The sequence below is a fragment of the Lepisosteus oculatus genome, chromosome 2 (assembly GCF_040954835.1).
Source record: "Lepisosteus oculatus isolate fLepOcu1 chromosome 2, fLepOcu1.hap2, whole genome shotgun sequence".
NCBI classification, from domain to species: domain Eukaryota; kingdom Metazoa; phylum Chordata; class Actinopteri; order Semionotiformes; family Lepisosteidae; genus Lepisosteus; species Lepisosteus oculatus.
Window position 1 is genome coordinate 66,992,793 of NC_090697.1, and position 26,638 is coordinate 67,019,430.

General features: G+C 38.3%; 1 protein-coding gene across 1 annotated transcript in view; it reads right to left on the reverse strand.

The window, feature by feature from the left end:
- The window catches only part of LOC107076852 (uro-adherence factor A-like), a 47,326-nt gene extending 22,923 nt beyond the window's left edge, over nucleotides 1-24,403 (reverse strand). The window contains exons 1-6 of the mRNA XM_015342609.2: nucleotides 24,382-24,403; nucleotides 19,538-19,593; nucleotides 11,757-14,018; nucleotides 4,683-4,773; nucleotides 3,011-3,125; nucleotides 845-967 (exon numbers count right to left, since the gene is read on the reverse strand). Of these exons, the coding sequence (XP_015198095.2) occupies nucleotides 845-967; nucleotides 3,011-3,125; nucleotides 4,683-4,773; nucleotides 11,757-14,018; nucleotides 19,538-19,586 (2,640 nt within the window). The 5' untranslated portion in view covers nucleotides 19,587-19,593; nucleotides 24,382-24,403. The remainder of the gene's footprint in view (nucleotides 1-844; nucleotides 968-3,010; nucleotides 3,126-4,682; nucleotides 4,774-11,756; nucleotides 14,019-19,537; nucleotides 19,594-24,381) is intronic.
- Nucleotides 24,404-26,638: the final 2,235 nt, after the last annotated feature.

Below are 26,638 nucleotides of genomic sequence, written 5' to 3' on the forward strand. Positions count from 1 at the left end.
CTCTTATTGTTCAAACATCATTTGTTTCTTGAAAAAGACCAACAAGTAAAGTCAACAACAGACACAAAAGACATTTGGAAAAAGGTGGCTCAGAGATAAAAAGAGAAGAAACAGACAAAGGGGCTAATTAAACAGGTTTTGAAGGGAAAATAAAACACTGAATTATTTAATTATGTTATCACAGTTATAATGTTACCTATATAAATGTACTTATTTCAAGAACAATTACTATGAATAACTGCAGCCTAGCTTCCCCCACAGAGAAGTTTTTTTTGGTTTCCAGATTCCTTTTTGCCTGTCCCTCCATATAACATAACAGGTACTTCTTTATTTTTTACAAAGATCTTCTGGGTCCTCTCGTCTGGACTCCTGCTACAGCAGACCTGTCATTTTCTGGTGCATGGCAATGAGATTTCTAGATGATGGCAGGCTGGAGAATTCTACAGCGTTAGCATGAGATCACTTTATTTTGACTCCAGCATAGTGCGATATACAGATCCTTACCATTTTAAAATGACCCCATCCCTGCCACCTCACCCCACCAACCCCCATGGAATTCTGCTTTCTTTTCCCACAGTTCTTCTGGATATTAATAGCAACTTCCTAGTTAAAGAGCCAGCCTCTTGCGTAAGACACAAAGCTGGGTTAAAGGAATGGATTTGTTTATCTCTATTTCATTTTGTGCTTTTTGTGTTAGGTATTTATTTCTTATCTACAAGGCAGGCCAGGACTCTTCCAGGTTTTCTTGCTAACGTGTGTCTTCACTTTATCAAGGAGGAAATATTCGACTCTGCTTTTAGATCAACTACCTTAGTTCTGTTACTTTTGCTATCTGGACCCATACCTTTTGGGCTCTGCGTTGGGCTTTCAGATCCCTGCTACTGCCGTTCAGTTCCTCCTCCTTAGCTCGACTCTGATGCAAAAGATGTGCGCGTCTTTCAGAGAAGTCTTCACTGTCGCTGTCATCCTGCAGTCAAAGGTCAAGAGAACTTTACTCAACCACTCCCCTTAAAGAAATGGCTTATTTTACCCCACATGTGATCCAGGAATGTGACTCTAATGGCAATTTAAAGAAAACTTCACGAGAGGTCAAACTCTAATCTCGGCCACTTCAGCCTTCTAGAAATAAATATCGCACATCACTTATTCATGTTTCATTTTCATATCCCTCCCCCCACCCCATCTTCACTTTAAATATAACAAAGCTTCTGATGTAAACTGATCCTACAGTACATTAAAGGTTGCAGTTTTCTTATAATTGGGGGATGCTTGTCTTCAGCCAGGTGAGTTACCCCAATTAAGCTCACTATTTGATTCAGCTTAATTGGGGTTTGAATGAACTACTGCAATAATACTTTCCATCAAAGTAAGTCCATATCTATATAGCCAGCAGCCATATCACTCTGCAACTCACAACTAGCAACCCACTGAAGCTAAGCAGGTGTGAGCCTGGTCAGTACCTGGATGGGAGACCTCCTGGGAAAAACTAAGGTTGCTGCTGGAAGAAGTGTTAGTGGGGCCAGCAGGGGGCGCTCACCCCACGGTCCATTTGGGTCCTAATGCCCCAGTATCGTGACACTATAATGTAAACAGGTGCCGTCCTTCAGGTGAGGTGTAAAACCGAGGACCTGACTCTCTGTGGTCATTAAAAATCCCAGGGCGTTTCTCGAAAAGAATAGGGGTGTAACCTAAGGCCCTTACCAATCATAGTCCTCCTAACAATCCCCATCTATGAACTGGCTTCATTACTCTGCTATTCTCCCCACTGATAGCTGGTGTGTGGTGAGTGAGTATGGCTGCTGTTGTACCATCTAGGTGGGGCTGCACATTGGTGGTGGTGGAGGGGAGTCCCCATTACCTGTAAAGCGCTTTGAGTGGAGTCTCCAGAAAAGTGCTATATAAGTGTAAGCAATTATTAATTATTATTATTATTATATCTGTATATAACAAATGGACTATCTAGATTTGCATTTAGACTTTTTACAATGTTGTGCAACATTTCTGGAACATCTCTTACAGTTACTTTTAAGACTGTATAAGCTGCTTACCCAAAGTCAGTTTGGTCGTTGTTTGAGTCACGGTTACTGACTTTAAAGACTAAGCCATGAATTAATTGTCTGTAGGGAAGAGCTGTTGAATATGAGGCTGTTACTGAGAGATTTAGTTACTGACAGTCAGTGAAGACACAGAGCAAAGAATGCCAGTAAATCAAGATAAGGAGATCACAGAAGCAACATGACATACTGTAGGACGACCTTATAAACTCTGGCATAGACTGAAAATAATCTAATTATACAGCTGTTTCAAAACATATTCTTGGTCATAAAAAAAACAAGCAACAACAGAATACCAGTCTGTATACAAAACCAGTCTACAATAAGGCCATTTTTAAGTTATTTTTCTAATGTTTGCTTGATCTCTAAAAATATCTGTTCATTGTCAGATTCTATGATATATTCAGTCCTTTCAGGAAAAGCAGGCATTTATGACCTCGTATGATGTGTTTAGATTTATACTGTAAATCAAATTGCCTTCTATAATTACATCTTCTATAATGAATTTCCATAACTGGAAAATTACTGAATAAATCAAGGATCCTGACAGGTAAGTAAAGGTATTTAGTTTTATATTCTAAGTTTATGGAAGACATTTAAGAAGATCACCATGGTGAGAACTCTGTCAACAGCAGACAACTGTTATTTGTTTGCATGCTATAACCCTTTAATACATAGTTTCATGTGATGTTTTTAAAGTCTCATGTGTGTACTCATAAGTCCCTGCTTATTCAAGTCACTTTTTCAAGTGATTTGAAATGATGTGAAATATCAAAATGACAAAATCAAGAATGTGACATTGGACAAAAATGGGGTAATTAACATTGACCACCGACCAGAAAAGCAACTCAACATCAAACCATTTTGTTCTGCATATTATGCAGATCCATCTCCACTTAGGCCTGAGGAATCAGACGGACACTCTTCTGTACTAAGAAGCCATAAGATCTGCCTACCTCAAACTCCACAGAGGGTCGAATCCTTTCTGCCTCTCCTTTAATTCTATGGACCAGATGACCGTGAGGGGTTTCTTTCACATCAGCCGAACTGCTTTGGGAATCAGAATCGCTGCTGTAAAAAAATTAAAAGATTTTTAGTGAGTAGTTCCCTCAGTAAAAAAACTAGAGCTCTATTTCATGGGTGTTCGGTTCTATTTTTGCAGAGCTGTGTTACAATCGGTAATGGTGAGTTTAGCTCAGATACAATTCAGAAATAACCGAGAATTGCACACTCTAGAAAAAAAATATCAAAGTTATCTGTAAGGAAATGACACACATACAGGTGGACATTTTATATAACCAATTAATAAATTTAATTAAGGGCCCGAGCTGTGCTATTGTGGTTTCCCCAATTGTTATTGAAAATGCTAAGAACATTTCTTTGGAATCAGTTAGTCAAGAAAGAAAATAATCTAAGAAGATTTCATCTTAAGGAATGATTTAATCAAGGATGCATACACTGGGATGCAGAACAACTCACACATCCAACGCTTTGAATGGCTATGTGATAGAGTTTCAGTAGTCCACCTGGTCTGCACAAGACAAAAAATAGCTGATGGTTGGGAAAAAGGGGCATACAATTTACATTCCTTTAGCACCCAGATTCACGTTAAGGTCCATGTGTTTGTTTATCTGAAACCATTGGGATTTTTTTTACTGCAGCTGGTTTATATTGATTTCTCATCTGGCCAAGACTGCTAACTAAGCAAAATTTACAAAGGATTAAACCGCAATAAACAAAAGAAAACAACTGAACAGAGAAGAAACCAGTGCTTCTATTTTAATATGTTTTTAAGGATGTTTGTTTTAGTCCTATAAGAATGATGTAATAATATGATCATAGATCTTATGGGAAGATTGAAATATTTTCAAGGTTGGTTTTTAGGAAAGATTGCAATAGGAAAGCAAGAGTTTAATTCCATGCTGAAAAATGCACACAATGTTTCAGATTGGGAGCCTTCTTTGCACACTTTCCTATTTTCCTTTCACTTTACATTAAAATCTACTGCACGTGCTCCTTTGCATCTCAGAAGTTGAGAAAACTCCCCACTCAAACCACTTTCAAATTGTGATTGTTTAGCTATCAGGACCAATACAGCTATGCAGTAAAGGTTTAGTCAAACCAGTGAAGGATGTACAAATCTTATATGTGATACATTTATCACTGTAAGTATCAGATGTCTACACTGAAGTGGCAATATAGATGTCAGCGAGGGAGTTAGGAGCAACTGGTTGGACCCTATGTCGTGCTGAGACTATAGGTTGTTGCTAGTGATTGTTCCCGAAGGCAAAAGGCAAAAAGTAGTAGTTGAGGTAAAAGAACTAGGTCGGGTATCCAAAAGAGTCAGGTCGAGAGTATCCAAATCCAAAATGAGAAGCGAGGCAAAGTCGAAGCAGGAGGAAACAAGGTCTGGTAGCCAGAAATCAGGACGAGAGTAGTTTACGCACACAAGAGAAAGCCAAGGGTTATTCTCTATAGTGAGCGGGGACTGAGTGGAGTGAGAGGGTAGAAATAGGGAAGAGCATGAGGGATGACAATTGATTAATTGCGCGGGTGTTGGCGTTGACAGATGCTCGTAGGAATGCGGTTCGTGACAATGGAACTTGTTAAGAAAATAATCATATTTACCTGTCTGTGTTCCCTGCCACATGAACAAGTGAAGGATCTTTTTCCAGGCAGAATCGAACTGTGTGCTTTTTGCCAAACTGGTTTGAAGACTCTGAAATTACAGAGGGAAAATAACCATTGACCTCTGAAATTCACCAAACCAGATACAAAATCAAAATGACTTACAGAGAGCTGTATTGTCTCGCAAATATCCTGCCGCCATCAATGGGAACAATGGTCTTATACAGTCGACTTTGTGTCAGTGGGTCCCAGAAATGATTTATAAAAAGCAGTTGCTGTGAGTTGCTGTAGGACCCAGAAACTACAGAGCACTGTATTTCACAGTTGACAGTGTGGCACAGGTCTCTGAGCAGGAAACATTTAGCTGTCTATGATATCTGATAAAAGTAGTGAATGTTATTTGAGAACTCCTACTAGTTTTTTTAATTCAATGAACCTGCATGTTAGGCATGATGAGATCATTCCTGGATTTAAAAGCCATCATGAGGAACATGTTTCAGTGGATCTGTTTTAACACATTCGAGCATGATCACAGCCTGCAAGCCAAACTTAAAGAATGAAAGCCATAACTTTTAGATTCAATGATTATTTTCCTTCTTTTAAACACTCTGTTGTGTTCAGTACTGCACCCTGGTGGTGGAATTTGCATCAGTCCTCCACCTAAGGCCTTAGCTCCGCTGTTTGCATTGTGGGCTTGAGGTCAGGACACAAGAAGATAGAGCTGGCGCAAATCGCCTATGTGATTAACCATGGTTACACTCATCAATATAAAATAAGAAATAACTTAATCCTTAATAAATAAAAGTATCCTTGGATTCAAAATGAACATACATGACACGCAACATAAATGGCAGCACACTTTGGGGCTGTCCAATTGATAGTGGTTTTATTTTACTGTCTGTATGTGCATTTACTGTATCTGCTGAAGTTTAATCAGGAGTTAACAACAGGGAGAGCAAGTCTGTTGGCTTTTTGTTGCAATGGCATTTTCATTCGGCTCTTCTCAGTCACAGAGGGGAGCAGGGGCAAAGAATAAAGAAGGTTTCCTTTGACTGTCATTTTGGTAACTCAGACAAAAAGTGGACTCCGATCTTCCAAAATTCAGATAAAATCTGAGATTATGGTAAAAAAATGTTTCTGAATTGCCTTTTTTTCTAGCTCTGGTTTATTACACAGGCAAAGATGGATGTAGAAAGCATAGCTGAAATGGTGAGTCAAAATGTAATTCACATTATCCAATCACATGCTTATTTACAGGGGTCACACACTCCTATCTTGGCCAATGACTGGCCGTGCACAAAGCATCAGAAGATCAGAATTGATCTATTTCACCAGCCAGCTGAAACAGGGTATTTTTCCCAGTGGTGGAGCTTGATTGACCATGTGCTACCAGGGTGGGGTGATTTCCATGTCATCAGAGTTTTGGCAGCTTGCCACACAGAAGCCCACCCTTGTGGCTGGCAGAATGTGTGTGCACTTGAGATATCACTCCTAAGAGCAGCCTCAGTCTTATAAAAATGATAATAATTGCTTACACTTATATAGTGCTTTTTCTGGACACTCCACTCAAAGCGCTTTACAGGTAATGGGGACTCCCCTCCACCACCACCAATGTGCAGCATCCACCTGGATGATGCGACGGCAGCCATAGTGCGCCAGAACGCTCACCACACATTAGCTATTAGTGGGGAGGAGAGTAATGAAGCCAATTCATAGACTTTCAATTCACTTTAACACCTCCCTGAGCTGTCTGCACTGTGTGTTCAGCATGAGAAAAAGATGGCGAAAATGACTGGGAAACTTTCACATTTCAAAGAATGCTGGTGTAATACTGTACATACTGTATAACCTACATCCAATGCACCTGTGCTGATGAGTTGGGACTAATTAACAAGTGGTGTTTCCAAAATGTTAGGGTATTTAAAAGCTTATACTGCGAGTTCCATACAAAATATACAGATGACGTTTTAAAAATGATAAGAAAAAGAAAAAATGCTGTAAAAGATATATTATAATATCTGATACAAGGTGTCACCTGTACATTTTACGATAGTTCGATCTAGTTACAATCTCAACAATGTATCTCCTTTATTCATAATGCCACGTTGATGTAATTTATTTGGTTAGAAGGAAGAGCAAAGCTCCCAATATTGCAATGTCCTGCACAAATTACTGTGTGTGCATATAGAAATAATCTGATTATGAAACTATTTTGAAAGTGTTTTATTTGTTACCAGCCCTACTTTGGAGACTATGATAAAATTTCTACTTTTTTAGCCGATCAGTATCTCACAATTTATTTTAAGATCTACTCCGATTTGACACCTTTAAAACATAATTTCATTTTATTCAGCTCACATTGCACATTAGTGGTAATCAATTGAATTAATGTTTCTTGAAGGAACTGTCTGAGGATCATCTTCAACATCAGAGACATGGAGTTTGTTCCAGATCTAATTGCATTTTAATCTGTAATGGATACTATCTCAATGTACACTTATGATCCAAAGTCCTTGTTTTATTGCTGAGGTTGCATTACTTGTATGAGAGGTTTGAACAGGTGAATCAAATTGTTCACAAACTCCTCTGTACACATTATTCCTTCAACCTGTGTACAGCATTTCTTTGATACCAGCAATTACTCCTGAGTGAGTTTTAAACACAAATCAAATCTTCTTTAAGGATCTGTTTATTGATGTCATTTGTCGCATGTAAACACTTCCGTAGTGATGTAAATTGTGTATATTTTTTGAATGAGTGATCAAGACTGAATGGGGTTGATGCTGCATTGAAGCACTGTTCTCTAAGTGCTTTCCAGGGAAACAACTTTCTTTTTTTAGCATGCTCACCACAATTAATCCCTAATATTATAGTAAATGAGGCCTTTCTGATGGGTATAATTTTAACCCAGAATAGCTTCTGAAAAAGCCTGGAGTGGGAATCAGATTTTCTTGTTCGATGTTAAGTAGGAAGCTTGTTCTTGGCAAACTTTTTAATCACAGGACTCCCGCCTGAAGATGTTATCCGCTCGTGTATTCCAAGGGCATACTGTAGTGTATGACGTTAGAATCCAGATAAGCATCGTCATGATCAGGCACCCAAGAAAGTGCTCAGCCTGCAGCCCATCCCCCCACCACAAGCAGCAGACAAGATCACCTCCTGGAGAAAAAGAGATTCAAATGCACAAAGGAGTCCTTGGAAGTAAGGTCACATTAACATTCCCATCTAAAACAATGACACCTTTTTTATCGGCATAAAAGACTGATTCAGGAGGTGCTTTTGAAATACAGAGATCTGTGTGTCTGGGATAAAGAGAAAAAAAACAAAATGATATAATTAATTTAATAAGCTACTGACAATCAAGGGTGAAAGATGGGCATAACGGTTTTGTCAAGCTGCTGGAAGAGGTGTTAGTGGTGCCAGCAGGGGGCGCTCACCCTGCGGTCTATGTGGGTCCTAATGCCCCAGTATAGCGACGGGGACACTATACTGTAAACAGGCCCCGTCCTTCGGATTAGACGTAAAACCGAGGTCCTGACTCTCTGTGGTCATTAAAAATCCCAGGGCTTTTCTCAAAAAGAGTAGGGGTGTAACCCCGGCATCCTGGCCAAATTTCCCATTGGCCCTTACCAGTCATGGCCTCCTAATAATCCCCATCTAGGAATCGGCTTCATTACTCCGCTCTCCTCCCCACTGATAGTTGATGTGTGGTGAGCGTTCTGGCGCACTATGGCTGCCGTCGCATCATCTAGGTGGATACTGCACATTGGTGGTGGTGGAGAGGAGTCCCCATTACCTGTAAAGCGCTTTGAGTGGAGTGTCCAGAAAAGCACTATATAAGTGTAAGCAATTATTATAATTAATATTATTATGATTATGACTCTTCTTGTTCTTCTTATGTTCTTATGCCTGTCTCATGAAATAAAGCACATGTGTGCACAGACTGGGCAGTGAATACCGCAATAAATTATAATCTTGAAATAAAATCCAGAAATGCAGTAGAGTTGAACTTCTAGATGTTGATATATGATTTACTCATGAGTTTCTGAGAAAACTGTACTCATTTCAAATCCATGTTAATCACATATTTTCTTTCAAGACAATCTATACTTTAGCATTCCTTTGCGTTTTATACATACAATTCCTGATTGATTAAAAAAAACTTCTGTTTTTAGCTCTTAGCTTTGATGTCTTTACTCATTAACAACTTTTGGGAAATCAGGCTCCGAGTGCGTACTCCATGCTTTGAGACTGAATATTTGATGTTGTGCTGTATATCTCCCTGTCTTTGACTTCACATGACCAAATGAGATCACGATTTCTCGTACTTTAAAGCACATTGCTTGCTAGTCAGGTCATGACTAACTGCCTCCTCTGCCAGTAAGAATTTCACTGTCGCAATTCTTATTTGGCAGAAGAACAGACCTTGCGCTGTTCTTCAGAGGTGCTGAAAATTGCCCATATGAAGGCTTGCCCATGACTGAGGACTAGCTCAACGCTTGTTCGTGTGAGATGAGTATTATGACAGTGCAGTGTTAACATGTGTCATTGTTTACTGACATTTCCAAAACAGCAACATGACAAGAAATGTCTCAAGGGGCCTGCACCCTAAAACAGAACAGAATACGTGTTGGGATGTGATGGAATGAAAAGCTTACCTCAGCTGTTTTTTCTCAAGAAAGCATTTTTTTTCTTTTTCAAATTTTTTTTCTTCCTCATAAAGCAGCATGGATGAGCAAATGCACCTTTGCGGACTAACGCAGAGTCACAGCAGGGGAAGAGAGTTTGAGTTGACACCTTCAGGACTGCCCCTATTCCTCTTTGTCACTGACACTGTTTACATTTTTTGTTGCTCCTTCTGTTGTTCTTCCAACGTTTTGTGTTTACACTCTAGTCTACTTCTTAAACATTGCATCGCTATGGCAACTAAGGAAATACACACACACATACACACAACACCAGATCTGATAAAATCATTCCTTTCAAATATTTCACATAACTATTGTACCTATTTATATATGTTATTATGTGAAGTTGTCTTCTTTAATGCATGCAGTTAAAAAAGAAATAAAAACGTACATTTTTTATTTATAAGTACATTGGAATGTAATAATAAATTATATTTGAAATCAGTTTTTGTTTCTCAGTCTGCATCTTTCCTTAGAATAGTTCCATAGCTTTGTTCTGTTTTTAAACTGTTTTATGACCTGAAGGTTGGATTCTATTGCAGAAAAAAGAGGTAAACTGTCCCCATTGGTGATTTCAATTTTTTGCACTTTATAAACGTTTCTCAACCCCACTCAGCCTTGATCACTCATTAAAGAAATATACACAATTTTCATCACTACTATAATGTTGGCACACTACAAATGACATTAATAAGTATCGATCATTAAAGAAGATTTGATTAATGCTTACAATTCACTGAGAAAGATTTGAAATTGCCTAGTTTGGTCTCTTCACAATCAACACAGGAAGAAGTCAACTACAAGTAATAATCCCAGTGCCATTTATTTTAATTTGTTCTGACATAGCTTGTGTGAGATGTTTTTTTACTGTAAGAACATTTGAACTGAGCAAGAATTCACTGGATCCATCTTATGTGTTTGATTATTCTTGTCACCCGCAGTAATGCCAAGTTACCCCTTTGTTATGAGCCTTAAATGCACTCACTTTTGGGTGTCAATTATCACTTATGTCCACAGCTATTATTGGCATTGTAGTCCTTTAAAGTGACTAGTTTTAATATGTTTGAGGACTGTAATTATGTTCTTCCGTAAGGACTGTAATTACCCTTCTGTATTGTATGAACTTTATCCCCTCAACCTCTTCCATTTACACCAGTAAAGATTCAGGTATATTTGCTTGCCTACACAAAATACCTGTTTAACATCAGAAATAACAGTGATTTATTCAATAATTATTAATACATGTAACATCAATTACCTTTCCCTTTCTTTCTATATCTTCTACTGCTACAGCTTACAAATGTGAAAAACAAAACAGTGGAAGAGGGAATATGAAATTGAACACGACTGCATGAAATTCTGTTTCATTGTTGGTTTTGAGTGCTTTTTCTCTCTCACACATACATCTTAAGGCAGTGGGAAAAACAGTGTGTGTTGCTTGAGTGCTACCTGGATTACATCATTATGATCTCATCTCAGAGGCAGCTTATCACTCTAGACCTGTAAGAACAGGCTGTGTTCCTTCATCTCTGCTTAACCCCATCTACAAAATGTTAGGCAAGTGGACGTGCTGAAATTGGAGTACTGTATGTGCTCTTAAAACAAAAGACTTTCCTAGATGGAGGTGACTTTGGTACCACCAGCCATATCACCCTACAACTCACAACTGGCAGCCCCCTGATGCTAAGCAGGTGTGAGCCTGGCCAGTACCTGGATGGGAGACCTCCTGGGAAAGCTAAGGTTGCTGCTTGAAGAAGTGTTAGTGGGATTAGTAGGCTGTGCTTACCCTATTGTCTGTGTGGGTCCTAATGCCCCAGTATAGTGACGGGGACACTATACTGTAAAAAGGCGCCATCCTTCAGATGAGACGTAAAACCTAGGTCCTGACTCTCTGTGGTCATTAAAAATCCCGGGGAGTTTCTCTAAAAGAGTAAGGGTGTTACCTGGTGTCCTGGCCAAATTTCCTCCTGGCCTTTACCAATCATGGCCTCCTAATAATCCCCATTTATGAATTGGCTTCATTACTCTGTTCTTCTTCCCACTGATAGCTGATGTGTGGTGAGCATACTGATGTCACATCATCCAGGTGGATGCTGCACATTGGAGGTGGTGGAGGGTAGTCCCCATTATCTGTAAAGCACTTTGAGTGAAGTGTCCCTAAAAGCTCTATATAACTGTAAGGAATTATTATTATTATTACCAGCAAAACAACAGCCTTCAGAAAAGATACCTTCTGTCATTATGAAAGTCAATATTTGCTCGCAAGGTGAGCTGCCAAAAAAAATACTTATTTAATTCTGTCTTGTGTATCTCTAGAGATACACTGTACTACAGAAATTAGATTAAAAGCAAGGTTTTGACTTTGGTACATAAACTACAGTCTTACCTTTTAATTTTGTACTGTCTTGATCATCTGAGTTGCTGTCATAAAACCTGTTGAAAGCCTCGATTCTATGTTCATCCAAATCCTCTTTCTTCAGTGCTTGTGCCACCTCAACAGTTTGATACTCCTCTGTGTCTTCTCTATCACCCTCCCAGGGACTCACAAAGCTCTGTGCAGTTGTGAAGAGCTGTGCTTCCTCCTTACAATCTGGATATATCTCTGTCTTAAGTAATTTGTAGGCAGCCATCTGCTCACTTCCAAGGAAGATTTCCCTTTCTTCCTCAGATGATGTCATATCCACTTGGGGAGTCACCATATCCATTTTCCTTTCTTTCCATAGGTTATCCAAGTCACTGGACCTCAGAGACATAGGATTAAAATCTGTTGCACCAGCCTGGATGTCTTCCACAATGTTGCCTTCTAGAATATCTTGGCCCCTTAATGAAAGCCCATATGCACGTTCCTTAGGTTCATTTTCAACACTCACCTCTAATGGTGGCATTATTGTGAATGGCTGAAAGGTCAAGTTGCCCACATACCGTGGTTCCAGCATCATTCTGGAGCCTTTGGATGTGAAATCTTCTGTAAGACAATTTTCATATTCAATCTCTTTAGGGTTCTGTGCCTCATTAAGTCTGCTTTCCAGTTCTTCATCTGCATCTGCATGTTCATGTAAAGAAAAAGCCACTCTCACTGGCACATTATCGATGCTAGATGGATTTGCCATGAAGATTCTTATTTTTTCCTGATCATTTTCATCTACTTCACTTTCTTGAGACTTCACCTTTTCAAGTTCTGCTTCACCTTCTTGGTAAGAAGCTTCAGGGTTAGATCTTTGTGTTACAGCTCTCATGATATCCCCTGGGACCATCTTGAATTCCTCATCTGTTGTGTGATCACAGGCATTCAAATCCTTAGCCAAATCTCTGAGCTTGTGCTGCTGATTCTCTTCTTCTTCCACCTCTTTAAACTGGCAAGGATCTCTCTGGTTTTTGATAGTGGCACTCTGCATTTCATCATCCAGAATGGAACCGATCACTGAACTTTCAATGTTCAAGAAAAGTGTTGGTTCTTCTCCTGAACTCTCAATGATTTCAGTTTGTTTGATACTTTCATTTGTGTAATTATCTACTTCTGTAACATCCACTTGAGAAACCTCTCTGTTATCCTCTGTTGTTATTGGATGTTCATATTCCTCAACAATAATTCTGAAAGGTTCTACTGGAACTCCTAGAGTGAGATCTGTGGAAATAAACTCAATATCTCTACTATCTACACCATCTAAATTACTTTGACCTTCTAGCCTTTCCTCACCAAGATCTTCCAAAGGAAGTGCCCGTTCATCATCTGAATTGCAAGAATCCAATACTTCTTGCTTTTCCTGCTCCCCTATGGCTCTTTCCTCATCGAAACAAACCCCCTGATCTTCCTCTGAGCTCTCCTCTACATCTTCTTTACTCTCATCTGAGGAATCAGGCATTTCCTCGTCATTACGTACCCCACACGTGTCCTCTCCCATGTTCACTTCAGATTCAGTGTCCCCCTTGTCCTCTTCCTCCCCCATTAGGTCTGGAAAGTACTCTGCATAGCCTTCTCCAGCTCCCCCCCAGTCCTCAGAAAATTCATTCAGGTCTCCTTCAAAATGCGGCATTACTAGTGGTTCTTTGGATAGCTGTGGTCCCACCAAGTCCTCTGTCTGGTCCTCCTCTGAAGAATCAGTTTTGCCTTCACTCTCTTCCAGCTCCTCCGATTCAGAGCTAATATCAGCAACAGCATTTTCATTAAGCTCTTCAGGGGCTGCTTCATCAGGTTTATCAAAGAAAGCAGGCAGGTCTTCACTATCATTCTGAATGTTTTCACCCAGGCCTTCTTCTTCTAAGGGCTTCCTATTTGGGACCAAAGACAAAGCCCATTCATCTTCCCATTGGTGGACTGAAAGACATCTCCCACTGTCACTTTCCTCCTCCTCCTCTTCCTCTTGCTTGGGGTTGTTGTTGGCAATGTCCTCATCTCCACTTTCTCCCTCCACCTCCCGGTCATCTGAAAAGGTGCTAATCTCTCCCCCCTTGTTGTGGGTGATGTCAGCATTTCTCCAATTCTGTTCTCTGTCTGTCTTGACATTATGAGATAGACTGCCTGGTTCTTCTTCCTCTTCATCCTCCTCTGTCAATGCTGGTAGCTTCTCAAAGGCATCATCATCCTCCAGACTACTCAAGGGCTTGTAATCTGTTTCCTCCTCTGAGTAGGAGGTCATATAGGACATTTCTGTGAAAGATAAGGTTTAAATAATTAGGGATAACAAAGTTTTGCAGGGTATAACCTAATTAAAACATGGTGAGAAAATACATCTCATACAAAATGAAGGAAAGTGAGATGTGCTCATGAGAAAATGTACAGAGCATCATTTGCAAATATTATTTGATATATATAAATTATATAAATGTCATTCCTTATCTTATGTGATAAAGAAACTTATCATTCTATACATATATAGGAATCAGGTTGCATGTTTTGGCATTGTTTTGAACAATTTAAGACTCGTGACTGACCTGATTGTGAGCTGACCCCCCTCTGAATTTATTCTTTCTGATCACAGCCCACATATTTTTATCCTATGGTTTACAAGAAGTATATAAACTGACAGTTCAGACATTCACTGATACTTCTTACCCCTCTCAGACAAATTTAACAGAAAGGTTTAAAAAAACATGAAGACATATGCTTGCATCTTTTGTTGGGAACCAGCACAAGAAATGAAACCAGTATCTACCTGATTTTTGCTTTGCTATCAATTCAGCCATACAAGGATTTACAGGCTATTCTCCTACAGAACTTGATTTAAAACAGACCCTCTTAGGTCCAGTGGAAAAGACAAGGTGTATTGTTAATCCAGATATGTCTGCTTAAAACATAATTGTCTATATAGACCATATGCATGAGCAGATCATGAAAATCTTACTTATCATTATTATATTTATGTATATATTGTCAGTGAGTCATTAAACTTATACCAAAACTGCACTTTTATCAGGTTTTGCTCCTTTCTTCTTTTACAAGATGACATCCATTCAGAAGATACAGTCTTTCTTCAGGCCTGGTTAGATGAAGTGGGGTTTTTTTCTCAATAAATCAAACAATTGGACCAATTAAGTGAGTTCAGACATTGGGAAGAAAGTCAAATTCTTCCAGAAACAGTGTGGAATTTAGATTAGCATTTGCCATGATTATTATTTTTGTGAAAGGAACTATAATAGATAGCAATTTTGTGTTTTGTATTTAGCTTTACTGAAATACAGTATTATTTCAGTTATATATTACAGTTTTACTTAACGCTGTCTAAAAGTATTTGCTGTGTTATGAACAAAAAAACGTACATAAATTGAAATCACTTTTAACCTTTTCAATGGTTAGAAGCTTATATTAAATAAATAAGAATAATTGGAACAGGATTAATATATATATAGCTATCTAGGCCACAGTTATTTACTAGAGCATTTTGCATTATATCTACCTTTAACATTAAATATTTTTCCACTGCTTGCGAGCAAAATGTGTTACTTATAGCTTTGTCAAAGTCTTGTGCAATGCTAATTTGTTTTCCCTCAGGACTCTTACAAGTCTTCCCATTGCACATAACCAATTCAGAAAGTCATATAGTGTACTGTAGGCTTAACTTGCACACTTTAGCAAAAGGGAATGGGAGACGTACGAAATGAGAGAACAGCAAATCATTCTCAAGCAACAGTAAACCATGACCATCTCCTGAGTCTCTAAACTGGCCAGTGATTGTAAAAACCCGATTTGTTCGAAATGTCAGAGCTTCTTCTGGGGGAGGGAGGAAAATGGTTTGACCGTGGCCTGGGTGAGAGCCAGTGCTGTTCCCAGTCATTTCCCCGGGTTGTGCAAGAAACAGGCTTGCTCTCTGGCACTGTTCCAAGGCCTTGGGGGGCGGGTGGTTATGATTCCTGATTAATTTAGGCTGTCTGCACTCCAGTGTCTTTGCTTCTCTGCTTTCCAGATTCCTCATGCGCAGTCTCATATTACACAAGTCGAAGCTCAGTTCAGCTCTGAGGAGAGAAAAAGAGAGATTGCCCTCTCACGCTGCTTAAAAACCCCATCCCTGTGACATCCCCTAGTTTTTGACTCCTCCATTACTCCTTTTTTGTTCTACATCTATTGTCAATCAGTTTCACCAAGCAATTTGTCGTAATACATGTCATCCTAACTTGTTTATAAGCCGTGAAAATCCTTTTTGAGGTTGAGGTGCAACAAGTGGGGCATTACATCCTTCTGGGTGGTATGTTTGATTTCTGTACAGTATTGAAGCAATAAGTACTGACTTTCTATCAGACACCACACCTCATCATGGCTTAAGTTCTGTGAGGATAATGTGTCTAGTATACAATACCTGCAACACACTGAGATAAACTACTGTACTAGGAAAACAATCTCATGGCCACATTACAAGAAGGAAGAGGTCCAGCAGTCTAGTGTCAGCTGATTCAAAAGGAATGAAAACAAAAGGCATTGTGTCATATTAAATTGCTTCCCCCAGACACTTCCTGTCATTCTTTTCAGAAAGTGTTTGTGCTGTAATAGTTCACTGACCAGGTAAACAGCAATCTAAGCAGAGGTAAAGAGAGAAAATGATGCTGTGTGTATATACAGTATATATGACAGCCGAAAAACAAAATGCCAAAATGCAAAATTACAGACAGAAACAAACTGTGAAAATAACTCAGTTAATTAGGCTGTCCAGGTTTTCAAACCTTCAGACTAGGACACAGACACATGGGGTCATTAAGTCCATTTGTCACTATTTCAAAACAAAAATAAAACTATTATTTTTTATGACATAATAGTTACCATAGTGAATTATTTGCCATTCAACAGAGCAGTTTTCTTTTTTTTTAATTTGAGAGAAAGTTATCCTCTCAACAGTGTGTAGACAGCAGATTAACATTTCAGTAAAAGCATGTATTTTCAGTCCCAGTATAGTCAAAGCAGCAGTGTCAATGTGTCTAGAACAGAGTCAATGAGACAATGTGTCAAGCAGCTCCAGGAAACTGGAAATGTTATGGATAATCCTAAAGGGAAAAGTCAGCAATGCATATCCGTGCATTTTAAACCTAAAGTAATGGGGGCAGAATCTGTTTGTAGGGAACAATGTTATTTTTTCTAATGCTAATGATTTGGAGGCTTTGATCACTGTTGATCTAATAGACACACAGAACATTTCTTTGCCCTGAACCTTAGCTGAAATAAAGCTACCTAATGTCCTGCTAAATGTCATGCTAGCTTTTCCACTTTTAGACATTATACATTTTCTAAATTTACTACAACAGTACTTAATAAGGGACTAAAGTTGATTAATAACGGTTGTTTTAGAAATTCGGTTATGAGTTACGATTCAATTATGTGTAACATCTTTGTTTAGCATATTTTGTCTCACAAGAACACAGTCCAGACTGAACCAAAGCCACACACTATTGAATATTTTCGTGAGGGTATCAGTGCAGGTTTTCTATCTGAATTTTTTCATTTGTTGCCAAATCTGCTTTTCTTGAATACAGTCAGATTTTTTAAGATGCTAGATTATAAACAACTAGTTCAATTTTTAGTTTTTAGTTACAATTATATATTTCCTTTCTGGAAACATTTATTTTATGGGGAATTTGGTTACCCTAACAGAAGTCTTTCACCTTTACAGATGGCCTAAGATATATAAAGACTTCCAATTCAAAGGAAAGTGACCTACATAGCTGAGGACATCTCTATCAGTTCTGCCTAAATAGCTGAATTATACAGAAATAGGAATAGAGTTTGGTTCCCCAGCTCTTGTGATGATCTTAATAAATATTTACCCAGCAGCTCTGTTCCGGAACGCTGTTGTACGGATTAGGAGATCACAAGAGACATTTGAATTCTTTCCTCAGATGCTGTATTAGGTAACAGGATTTCATTGTCTCCAGGCTAGGATTCAATAAACAGTAATTTGCCTCTATGGGAGCAGACACTACACTGTTTAAAAATTTCTTTCAAACTAGAAGAGAGATTTCCTCGGGCTTCGTCAAGACACACCTAGATTTTTCTCTTTTCACAGGAAGAGTGTTTGATGTGTCTATCTAACTGAATAGTTGGCAGCTTATCTATTATCTACTATTACTCCTATGTCAGTGCTGACTGAAAAGTCCATTTTTCTAAAACATACATTGTTCTGTATATCCACAATTTAAACTGTACTGTTTTTGAAGTAAGAATGAAATTTACTCTCTCAAATATTTTCTTTTAATATTTGATACATACTGTACTGCACAGTAATATATCGGGTTTAAATTTACTTCTTTCCTTACTTGTTAACTTCTATAAAAGTCTACCAGGGGTAACATGGTAAAAATGAGTACAGACTCAATTTATAATTTGAAACTGGCAAACATTTTCATATACAGTAATTTTTAGGCCCTCCCTCTAACAGCAAACTCCAAATCCAGAAGACCTGGCTTTCTATTCTCTAGTGAGAAAACACCAGGTTTCTACTGCAGACATATTCAGCTGATATATGATAAAAATGCCACTTGGAACAGCTAAGCACACAAGACATTACCAACCCAGAACTAAGAAATGGTATCTTTAAATAATCAATAACTAAATAAAGTCCAGTCATAACTGACTAGTTTCAGGAACTGAGTGAGCCAAGGTTTCTAAACCTTGAAATTTCTACCTCCCCCTTTTGCAGTGAAACATTTGCTCTCTATTATACTTGTTGTATGATCTCATACGATTACAAGCATAAAAAGTAAATGAAAAATTACAGCGTTAACAAGGGACTCCCGTTGGGTTTGAGGGTTTTTTTAAAGCCTGATGGTGCCCTCTCGTGGTAAGATGTAGTATTGCATACTAAACCTTTCCAAGGAGAAGAAGGGCACATAACATAGCAGACATTCAAATCAACTGAACTATTAAAAATACTGCTTATTATATGTCATGATTTTATATATTTAATTTAATAATCTTAGAGATTTTTATTGCAATGGCTGTGGACTCCAAACTGCCCCAAACATATTTTGTCACCTGACACAAAACCTGACAATAGATCACCCCAGATTAAAATTTTCCCAATAACCAATTTTACTCTCATTAATAGCATCACCTTAACTGTGTCATTTCCGGACCTGTTGTAGCAGTCCAGCAGTGCTGTTTAAAGTTTAGGTTATTAATATTAACACTATTAATTTGTCTATTTCGGGATACTTGGTTAAACTAGGAACAGCAGCATTGAAAGCAATATCTTAAAAGCATATCCTCTTTTCAGCTTCATGGAATCCCTGGAATATTATAATATCCTATGTGGTATTCAGAAAAGAACAGGACATCAGTCAGAACATTTAGGTATAGCAAATAACAGAGCTTGAAGAACTAAGCACATGTAGTGTTTGGGGAGGATAGGTAACATTAAGTACTGCTTAAATATTCTACTGGTGTTTTATATTTACAGTAGGTTTACTGCTCAGGTGCATAATTCGCCCCAGGTTTGTCTCCAATATTACTGAATTGGAATAAGATGCTTTGAATCTCCTACCAATAATGACAAAAATGATAAAGAACACATTAATAATGAAACTAATACATTTTAAAATGTCACTATCTTGTTATACGGGATCCCAAAAAACAATTATTTTGTCAGTTTAATAATAATACAATTGCACCAATAATGCAGAGGTTTTCAGTACTAGTACAATGTAATAATGTTGTAATAATGATGTGAATAATGAAATAACACTTACCGGAAGAAGAAAATGCTTGACTGAGAAGATCTTCCAAATCTTTCTCCATTTTATATCTATTGGTGACAAAAAAAGAAAACATCAATCAAAAGGAAGAAACACACATACTCACTTTTGTGTACAGTAATTAGTTTGGCTTTTTCTCAATCAAATATTTCACATTTTTCTGTTAGGATCATTGATTAGTCTCCACTATTTTTTACTGTTAATTTGAACTCTGACTGAAACTCTGATTTCACCTCCTGTTCTCCTGTTGATGTTGCTCATGGATGAGTGCTCGCCCAGGTGACTCCACTGGGCAAGATCTCCTGGGTGCTATAGCACCCATGTCATTAGCTGACTACCAATGGAATTCCCCTTCTAGGCAGCACACAGTGTGGACGGGTAAGAGGAGGGGGAGAAAGGCATGCTTTTCTTACCATGACAGCAACCCATGTGAATGAGCAGGTGACTGTGGTAAAGTTTACCATTAAAATGGCCCATCAAGGCAGGAAAATCCATCCATCCATTTTCTAACCAGTTCTACCAGTACAGGGCTGCGGGGGAGCTAGGAACTATCCCAGCAAGCAACAGGCACAGGGTGGGGTACACCCTGGGTGGGACGCTAGACCACTGCAGGCCAGACACAGACACACACATCAGGGCCAGTTTGTACAGAAGCCAGTTACTGTACCCTTGTATTATCCAACTTTGGAAAGAAACTGGAACAACAGGAGGAAGCCTGTTAAACACGAACATACAAACTCCTTGCAGACAGCACCCCAGGTCCAGAATGGAACCCAGGGCCCCAGCACTGCGAGGCAGCAATGCTGACCACTGTACCTACCAGGCAGAAAAAACACCACACTGAAATATAAAGTGCCCAGTTTGGCACCTTAATGCTGTGAAAATGTTTTACTCATGAACCGCTGGTAATAAAATGGAAGTTTCAATTTGAGTTTTACTGTTGTTTAGAAAGCCCGACTTTTATATTTTAATCGACTTTCTGTGTGAGTACCAGTTTTCAGTCAAATTTTCCCTGCTTATATATGCAACTGATGGATCCTGTTTGCAGCAACAAACAATAATTAAGTTAATCAGTGCAACAGCTAGTTTATAACTACTGACGTGTACCAGAGAACAGAATAGGAACAACTACACCCAGACGGAACAACCCAGACAGGTGGTTTTAGTACATTGGGCACAGAGAAGAGTCATTTTATTCATTAATTTGTTACTTCAAATGTTAGTAATGGAGAAAAAGAATTGTTGCTGTGATGTCATTTGCAGATGTATGCATCATTAGCACTATAATGCTGTTTCTTCCAGGCATTTTGAATCATGTTTTTCTCATAGGATAGCCTGAGAATAAAATGAGAAGAAATATAGTCAGATTATAATAAATCACAATGACTAGGTTAAAAGTTTATGGGTCTTGTTTGAGTAATTTCCCATTAGTGACCTTTTTGTCCAAAGACTAAAGTACTGTTCAATGTTTATTGCTAGAACACCACTGTTCAAAACTGAGACGTGTTGCATTGAGCAGGTGCTAGCCATGTCCAAAGGACCATATAAAGATAAAATAGGGTGCTAACACATCAATGGCTTGACTGGAACATGATTGAAACTGAATTGACTGTGGACAGACATTAAAATTCCACTGTGATCTGATTCTAATTTAATAATGATATACAGTACAAAACCTAATGACCTGCAATCTTACTTAGCCACTGTCAAGTCTTTACTGCCTTTTGTGGTTAGTCATCCACAAAGCCAACCTTTCATGATTCCAAAACACCTAAATCAATGATTACAGACAATAATTCCATTACAGTTGCACTAGGCATGACTGCAGATGACATGTTCAGAAGATCAGAGCACAATATAAAATGAACCACCAGAGACCAATGCTGAAAAGATCAAAGACTGCACAAGGAAATTATTCATTGATAATAACAAAGGAAGGATAATAACCAATAACAATCACAATAACAAAGGAGATACAGTACATGCCTTGTGAGCATGGTTCCCCACTTTTATTTTATTTTCAACATCAATAGCATTACCTTGGTGCAAATTACAAAGCACAAATATGGAACAAAGCAATTTATGAGACAGTGATAGGCCATTGCATCATTCGCAATATGGCCAGTAAAAGAGGCAATAGCAAAGTTGAACATGAATGACTGGGATAACTTGGGTTTCAGGCACAATTCTCAGTTTTTTTTTGTGGCAGTTTGTAAATAGCCAATACATTGTAAATTATTCCCTGCTTCGGGTAGAAAGTGCTTGAGGGAGCTTTGTACATATTGAAATTTAAAGTTTAAATGGCTTATTTTGACTGGGTTGAAAAAAAAAAAGAAAATATTAAAGAAAACTAATCATTTGGAGTTCTGCCTACAGTATGTACTGAGACACTATTGTTTACACTCAGTCAAAACACAAAGACAAAGCTTGACAGAGGCTACCACCACCCACATTCAACTGGGCTATCAACACAGTGATATACAGCAATACCTTTAATAACAAAATCGTAAAATGAACTCCACAATCTTTCATATCTGCATTGGGAGCCTCTAGTGGCCAAAATAGGTAATTGCAGCCCCGGTTTCCAGTTTTACCGGGGAAATCCACTGCATACTGTACATTAAAAAGGAAGTCCATTTAGAGTAATGTCTGTTTTTCTTAATACATCCCAGTCTGTCTTGCAATTGTGTTTGGGCCAAGTAATATAGTCAATCCAAACGATTTCTTCAATCTCTGTTATACAATGAAAGAGAACCTTTAGGACTGAAAACATGAAGCACTTCTTTATCCAGAGAACTCTGGGTGACAGAAATAAATTAGCCAGTCATCCAATGTTGAAACTGAATTAATTCAAAAATAATTTACTGATCGATCAGAATTGATAAGCAGCTAACAAACAAATGAACAATAGGGTGCAAATTTTATTCTCTCCTTTCTTCAAGTTCAAGTTCAAGTTTATTGTCATTATATATACAGGTATATGGTATAACGAAATGCTATTTAGCTAGCTCTCGGACATAAGTAGTACAAGAAAAAAACAACAACAACAACAACAATATAATTGTATAATAAAAGAAAGACAGAGACAACAGGCAGTGTGCAAAAAACAACAACAGACGATGTGCAAAAACAGCAACAGGCAATGTGCCAAACAACAAAAAGGTAACGGGTTATGTGCATAAATATGCATCAACAAAATGAAATAAAGGGATAGAAATTATGGGGAGTGAGCTTTTGACATGAATGGTAGAGGTAGATTTTCAATGTGTGTTTGGGTTTTTGGTAAGAAAGAAAGGAAGAAGGCACTGTGAGGTTCAGATAATAGGTGAGAGGTGAGGTGAGAGTAAGAGAGGCTGGGAGTTTAATAGTTTGATAGCACGGGGGTAAAAACTGTCTCTGAGTCTGGTAGTCCGGGCCCGAATGCTCCGGTACTGTTTTCCAGATGGTAGCAAATCATAAAGTCTGTAGCTGGGGTGTGTGGGGTCTTTGATGATGCTTAGAGCTTTCCTCAAGCACCGTCTGTCATAAACATCCTGGATAGATGGGAGGGCAACCCCAGTGATGGACTGGGCAGTTCTTCCTTATATTCTCAGCATATATATTGAAACGGATTCAGGTTCTCTGGGCATGTGCCCTCGCCGCTCCTACCTCAGGTCAGCCCTCCACCACTGGGGCTCGAACCCGAGTCTCCAGCATCACACAACAGGGAACTTGCCGGCTGAGCTAAAGGAGAACACTCTCGGGCTGGGCAGCCAAGTTCCCTGTTATGCACAGGGGCTTTTTCGTTACAATACCAACTTCATACGCCATTGGAAATTAAATATGAAGTCAGTTCCCTGATACTGAGCGCTACAAAAAAACTTTGTAAATGTGTGGGAAGACATATTGTTAGCAGTCAGTAACTGAATCATAATATAAATTTGGAAGCACAACACTGCATTCTGTAGTATATTAAAATACAAAAATAATGTTTATTTACTCAGAATAAACAGAACACTATAACTGAATGTTTCATAGTAAATTAAATCACTGCGCTGTTAGAAAATAAAGCCCTCATTATATCACAATTAATGTACTGGATTATGCTTTATTTTGCTGCACTTGTCAAATGCATCATTGTGCATTCCTAACAAAGATTTACATTAGGTTTACATATTTAATATTCAGCTGGCACCTGTTCTATTCTAGACATAGGATCAGTCTGGGCAAATGGATGAGGGGTGAATGAGCATCAGATCCCTCTATACCCTTGATGGACAATCGTGTCCTTTCAAAAGAACATCCCTGAACTTGTTTTCTTCCTTGACCTAAGTAAGCTGATACATAAAACACATACACTATATTGCAATCTTACTGAATTGGTGTCTTGATTTCCAAAACAGGGCATTACCTAAACAAATTACTACATGATAGACAGACATTACTGAGAATTGCTAAATAGAATTCTAATTCTACTTTTTGTGTATATAAGGTTAACATTAGCATCCATGGACTACAGCTTCATCTTTATTAAGGCTTATAAGTCCAACATAGTTAACTCTGACCAGTGAAATGGGAAAATATACACATCTTATAAGAGACACTTGGGTATGGTATCTTGTAAGCGTACAAAACATAGAAACTGCTTGCTCTTAAAATCAAATATAGCTCAAAAAGGTGTTTCTTCAGACCAACAGGTGAAAACATCAGCTGCGTTCAGATACACAGTACCTACAAAAAACACTTCCACCCACAAAAATAATACAGGCACGAATATGTGCTGCCATGTCAAGGACAAACAAATTAATATCATACTCATTGCTCTTGTTGAACAAGTTACAGAGAAGCAAACTACTTACCTGCGCAGTTTGGCAGCAATCACTGACAAAGATGGAGGAGCTATCTGTTCAAAATAAGCAATATGTGGCCTTTTTTGAAGCTAACACAGGAAGCCAATAGAGGAAGCCATTTCAAAGAGGCAGGTACGCTCTCTAAAAGGCAGCAAGACAGGAGCGAAAGGGATCCCTACCTGCAGATGAAATCCTGATCCCGACAAGGTGGAGAAACAAAACTCACACCAGGGCCTTTCTCACACAGTGTGTGTTTGCTGTCCTTAGAGGGTCCTGTCCCAAAGCTAGTCTTTTTGTTGTTCCAACTCACCTAAAATCGCAGTTATGTATTTTCTTCGTGGCTTTGTGGTTATGATGCTCATTTCCCCTCTGAGGGTTCGCTTTTTGCTGTGGCCACGTGACCGCGCACACCCCCGCTTTGACTAAAAAAGAGAGCAGATGCCTTCTGCTTTAGATATGCTTGCATCCTTTTGCAACCTTGCTTTACCCAGATGCCTGCCTGAACAAGCTTTTGTGCCCTCGTACCACATTTGCTCACCATTTTCCAAAAAGAATTGCAAAAAAATGTATATATATACCAAAAGACAACATAGGTGTGGAAAAAGAGACAAAGACATGAATATTTCCTCATCCAGGACTAGATGAGATCAAACTGTTGATCTGCACATCAGTCAGGTATTCCACTCGAATGTTTTCTGTCTGCTAGATGGTCTCAAAAGGCCTCTGGCAAAACAGAAATCAGCAATCAACTACTATGATTTGGATTATTAATTCAATCAATTTAATTATATAATTAAAACAAAGTTTTGATTTGGCTTTGGTATACTGTAACTTGCCATTTAAATTTAAAGAAAATCAGAGCAAAATGGGCAAAGCGTCTCAAAGCATCCAGTGTGGAGTTAAAGAATTTAAGATTAGACTTTTGTAACCTTGCACCTTGCAGTCTCATTGTGTTTTGGTGAGAATAGGCTCTGTCTTTGTTTCAGCACTGAAAGTCTCACACTTTCCACCTGTTACTCTATATGTAACTATGTGTGCTGTGGAGAGTGGGCACAACAACCTGTCTCTTCTCCACATATTTCCTGAAGAATGGTTTTCACATGTCTGTTAAAGCACTAATTTTGACTATAATACTAAGTTGGTGCTGCAGCCATTAAGCAAAGGAAGTGCCATCAACAGAGGATAACCAGACATAAAAAAATGCACTTGAGTTTCAACTTAGAAGATACAATGCAAATGACACATAATTCTCATTTGAAAAACATAGGCATTAATCATTACATTTAACAATATACATTAGTGGGGGTATCTGGGTGGTAAGCAGAATATTACAAAGAAATATGTCCAGAACAAGTCTGGAAAAGTCATGACTGGTTTGGAAGAGCAGTGACTTTTAAAGCATAAGAAACTCGAAAAATTACTAATGCCTTACAAAATCAATGCCAAGCCACTGATTAAGGCTATGCCTTTGAAACAGTGAGTGATTAGACAGCTGTCACCTGCATTGTTTCTTGCTACCCATTTAAAATTACTAGCAGACTTCTACAGGAGTGATTAAGGAAGTATAGTAAGAGACTCAAGACACTTTTCTGCATGGATACATATTCCAAGTATCCCTTTACAAAATCTCCTAATAGTGGCTACAGTAGTTAATGGCAGCATAACAATAAGAAAATAGGCCTGGTACACACACAGAGCCCATGAAACATGTTTATTGAGCACAGCCACTGGAAAAATGTCGTATTCTTAGAATCTGACATCCACAATCTACAGTATATATATAAGAAAATCTCAGGAGAGGGCTTGTTGTTTGGCATGGTTTTGCTTGACTTTTATTGGCTTTTTCATATCCAGTGTTCACTATCAAAATGATGCACTCTTTTTGAAAGCAGAACAAGGAAAATATACTAAAACACAAAGCAAACAAATATTTGTTAAATAAACAATTAAAAAGAATAATTTAAGAATAAAATAACTTATTTTTATAAAAATCTTTAATTCCTTACAATTTAAATGGCTTTTTTCAAAGTATGTTTTTCCAATACTCAATGTGCTAAATGCTTTAAGTAAATGACTAATATGCTAAAAAGCCACACTGTTTTAGTCACATTCCTGTGACCCTGACAAAAATGATTACAGTTCTGCCTCTCTGTGTTTAGAATAAAATAAACAGATCAAATTAAAAGCATATTTGCATTGATTTCACATATGTTCTTGTGCACAAAAATGATGGTTTTCAGTGAGTTAGTGTCTTTCTCAGAAAAAA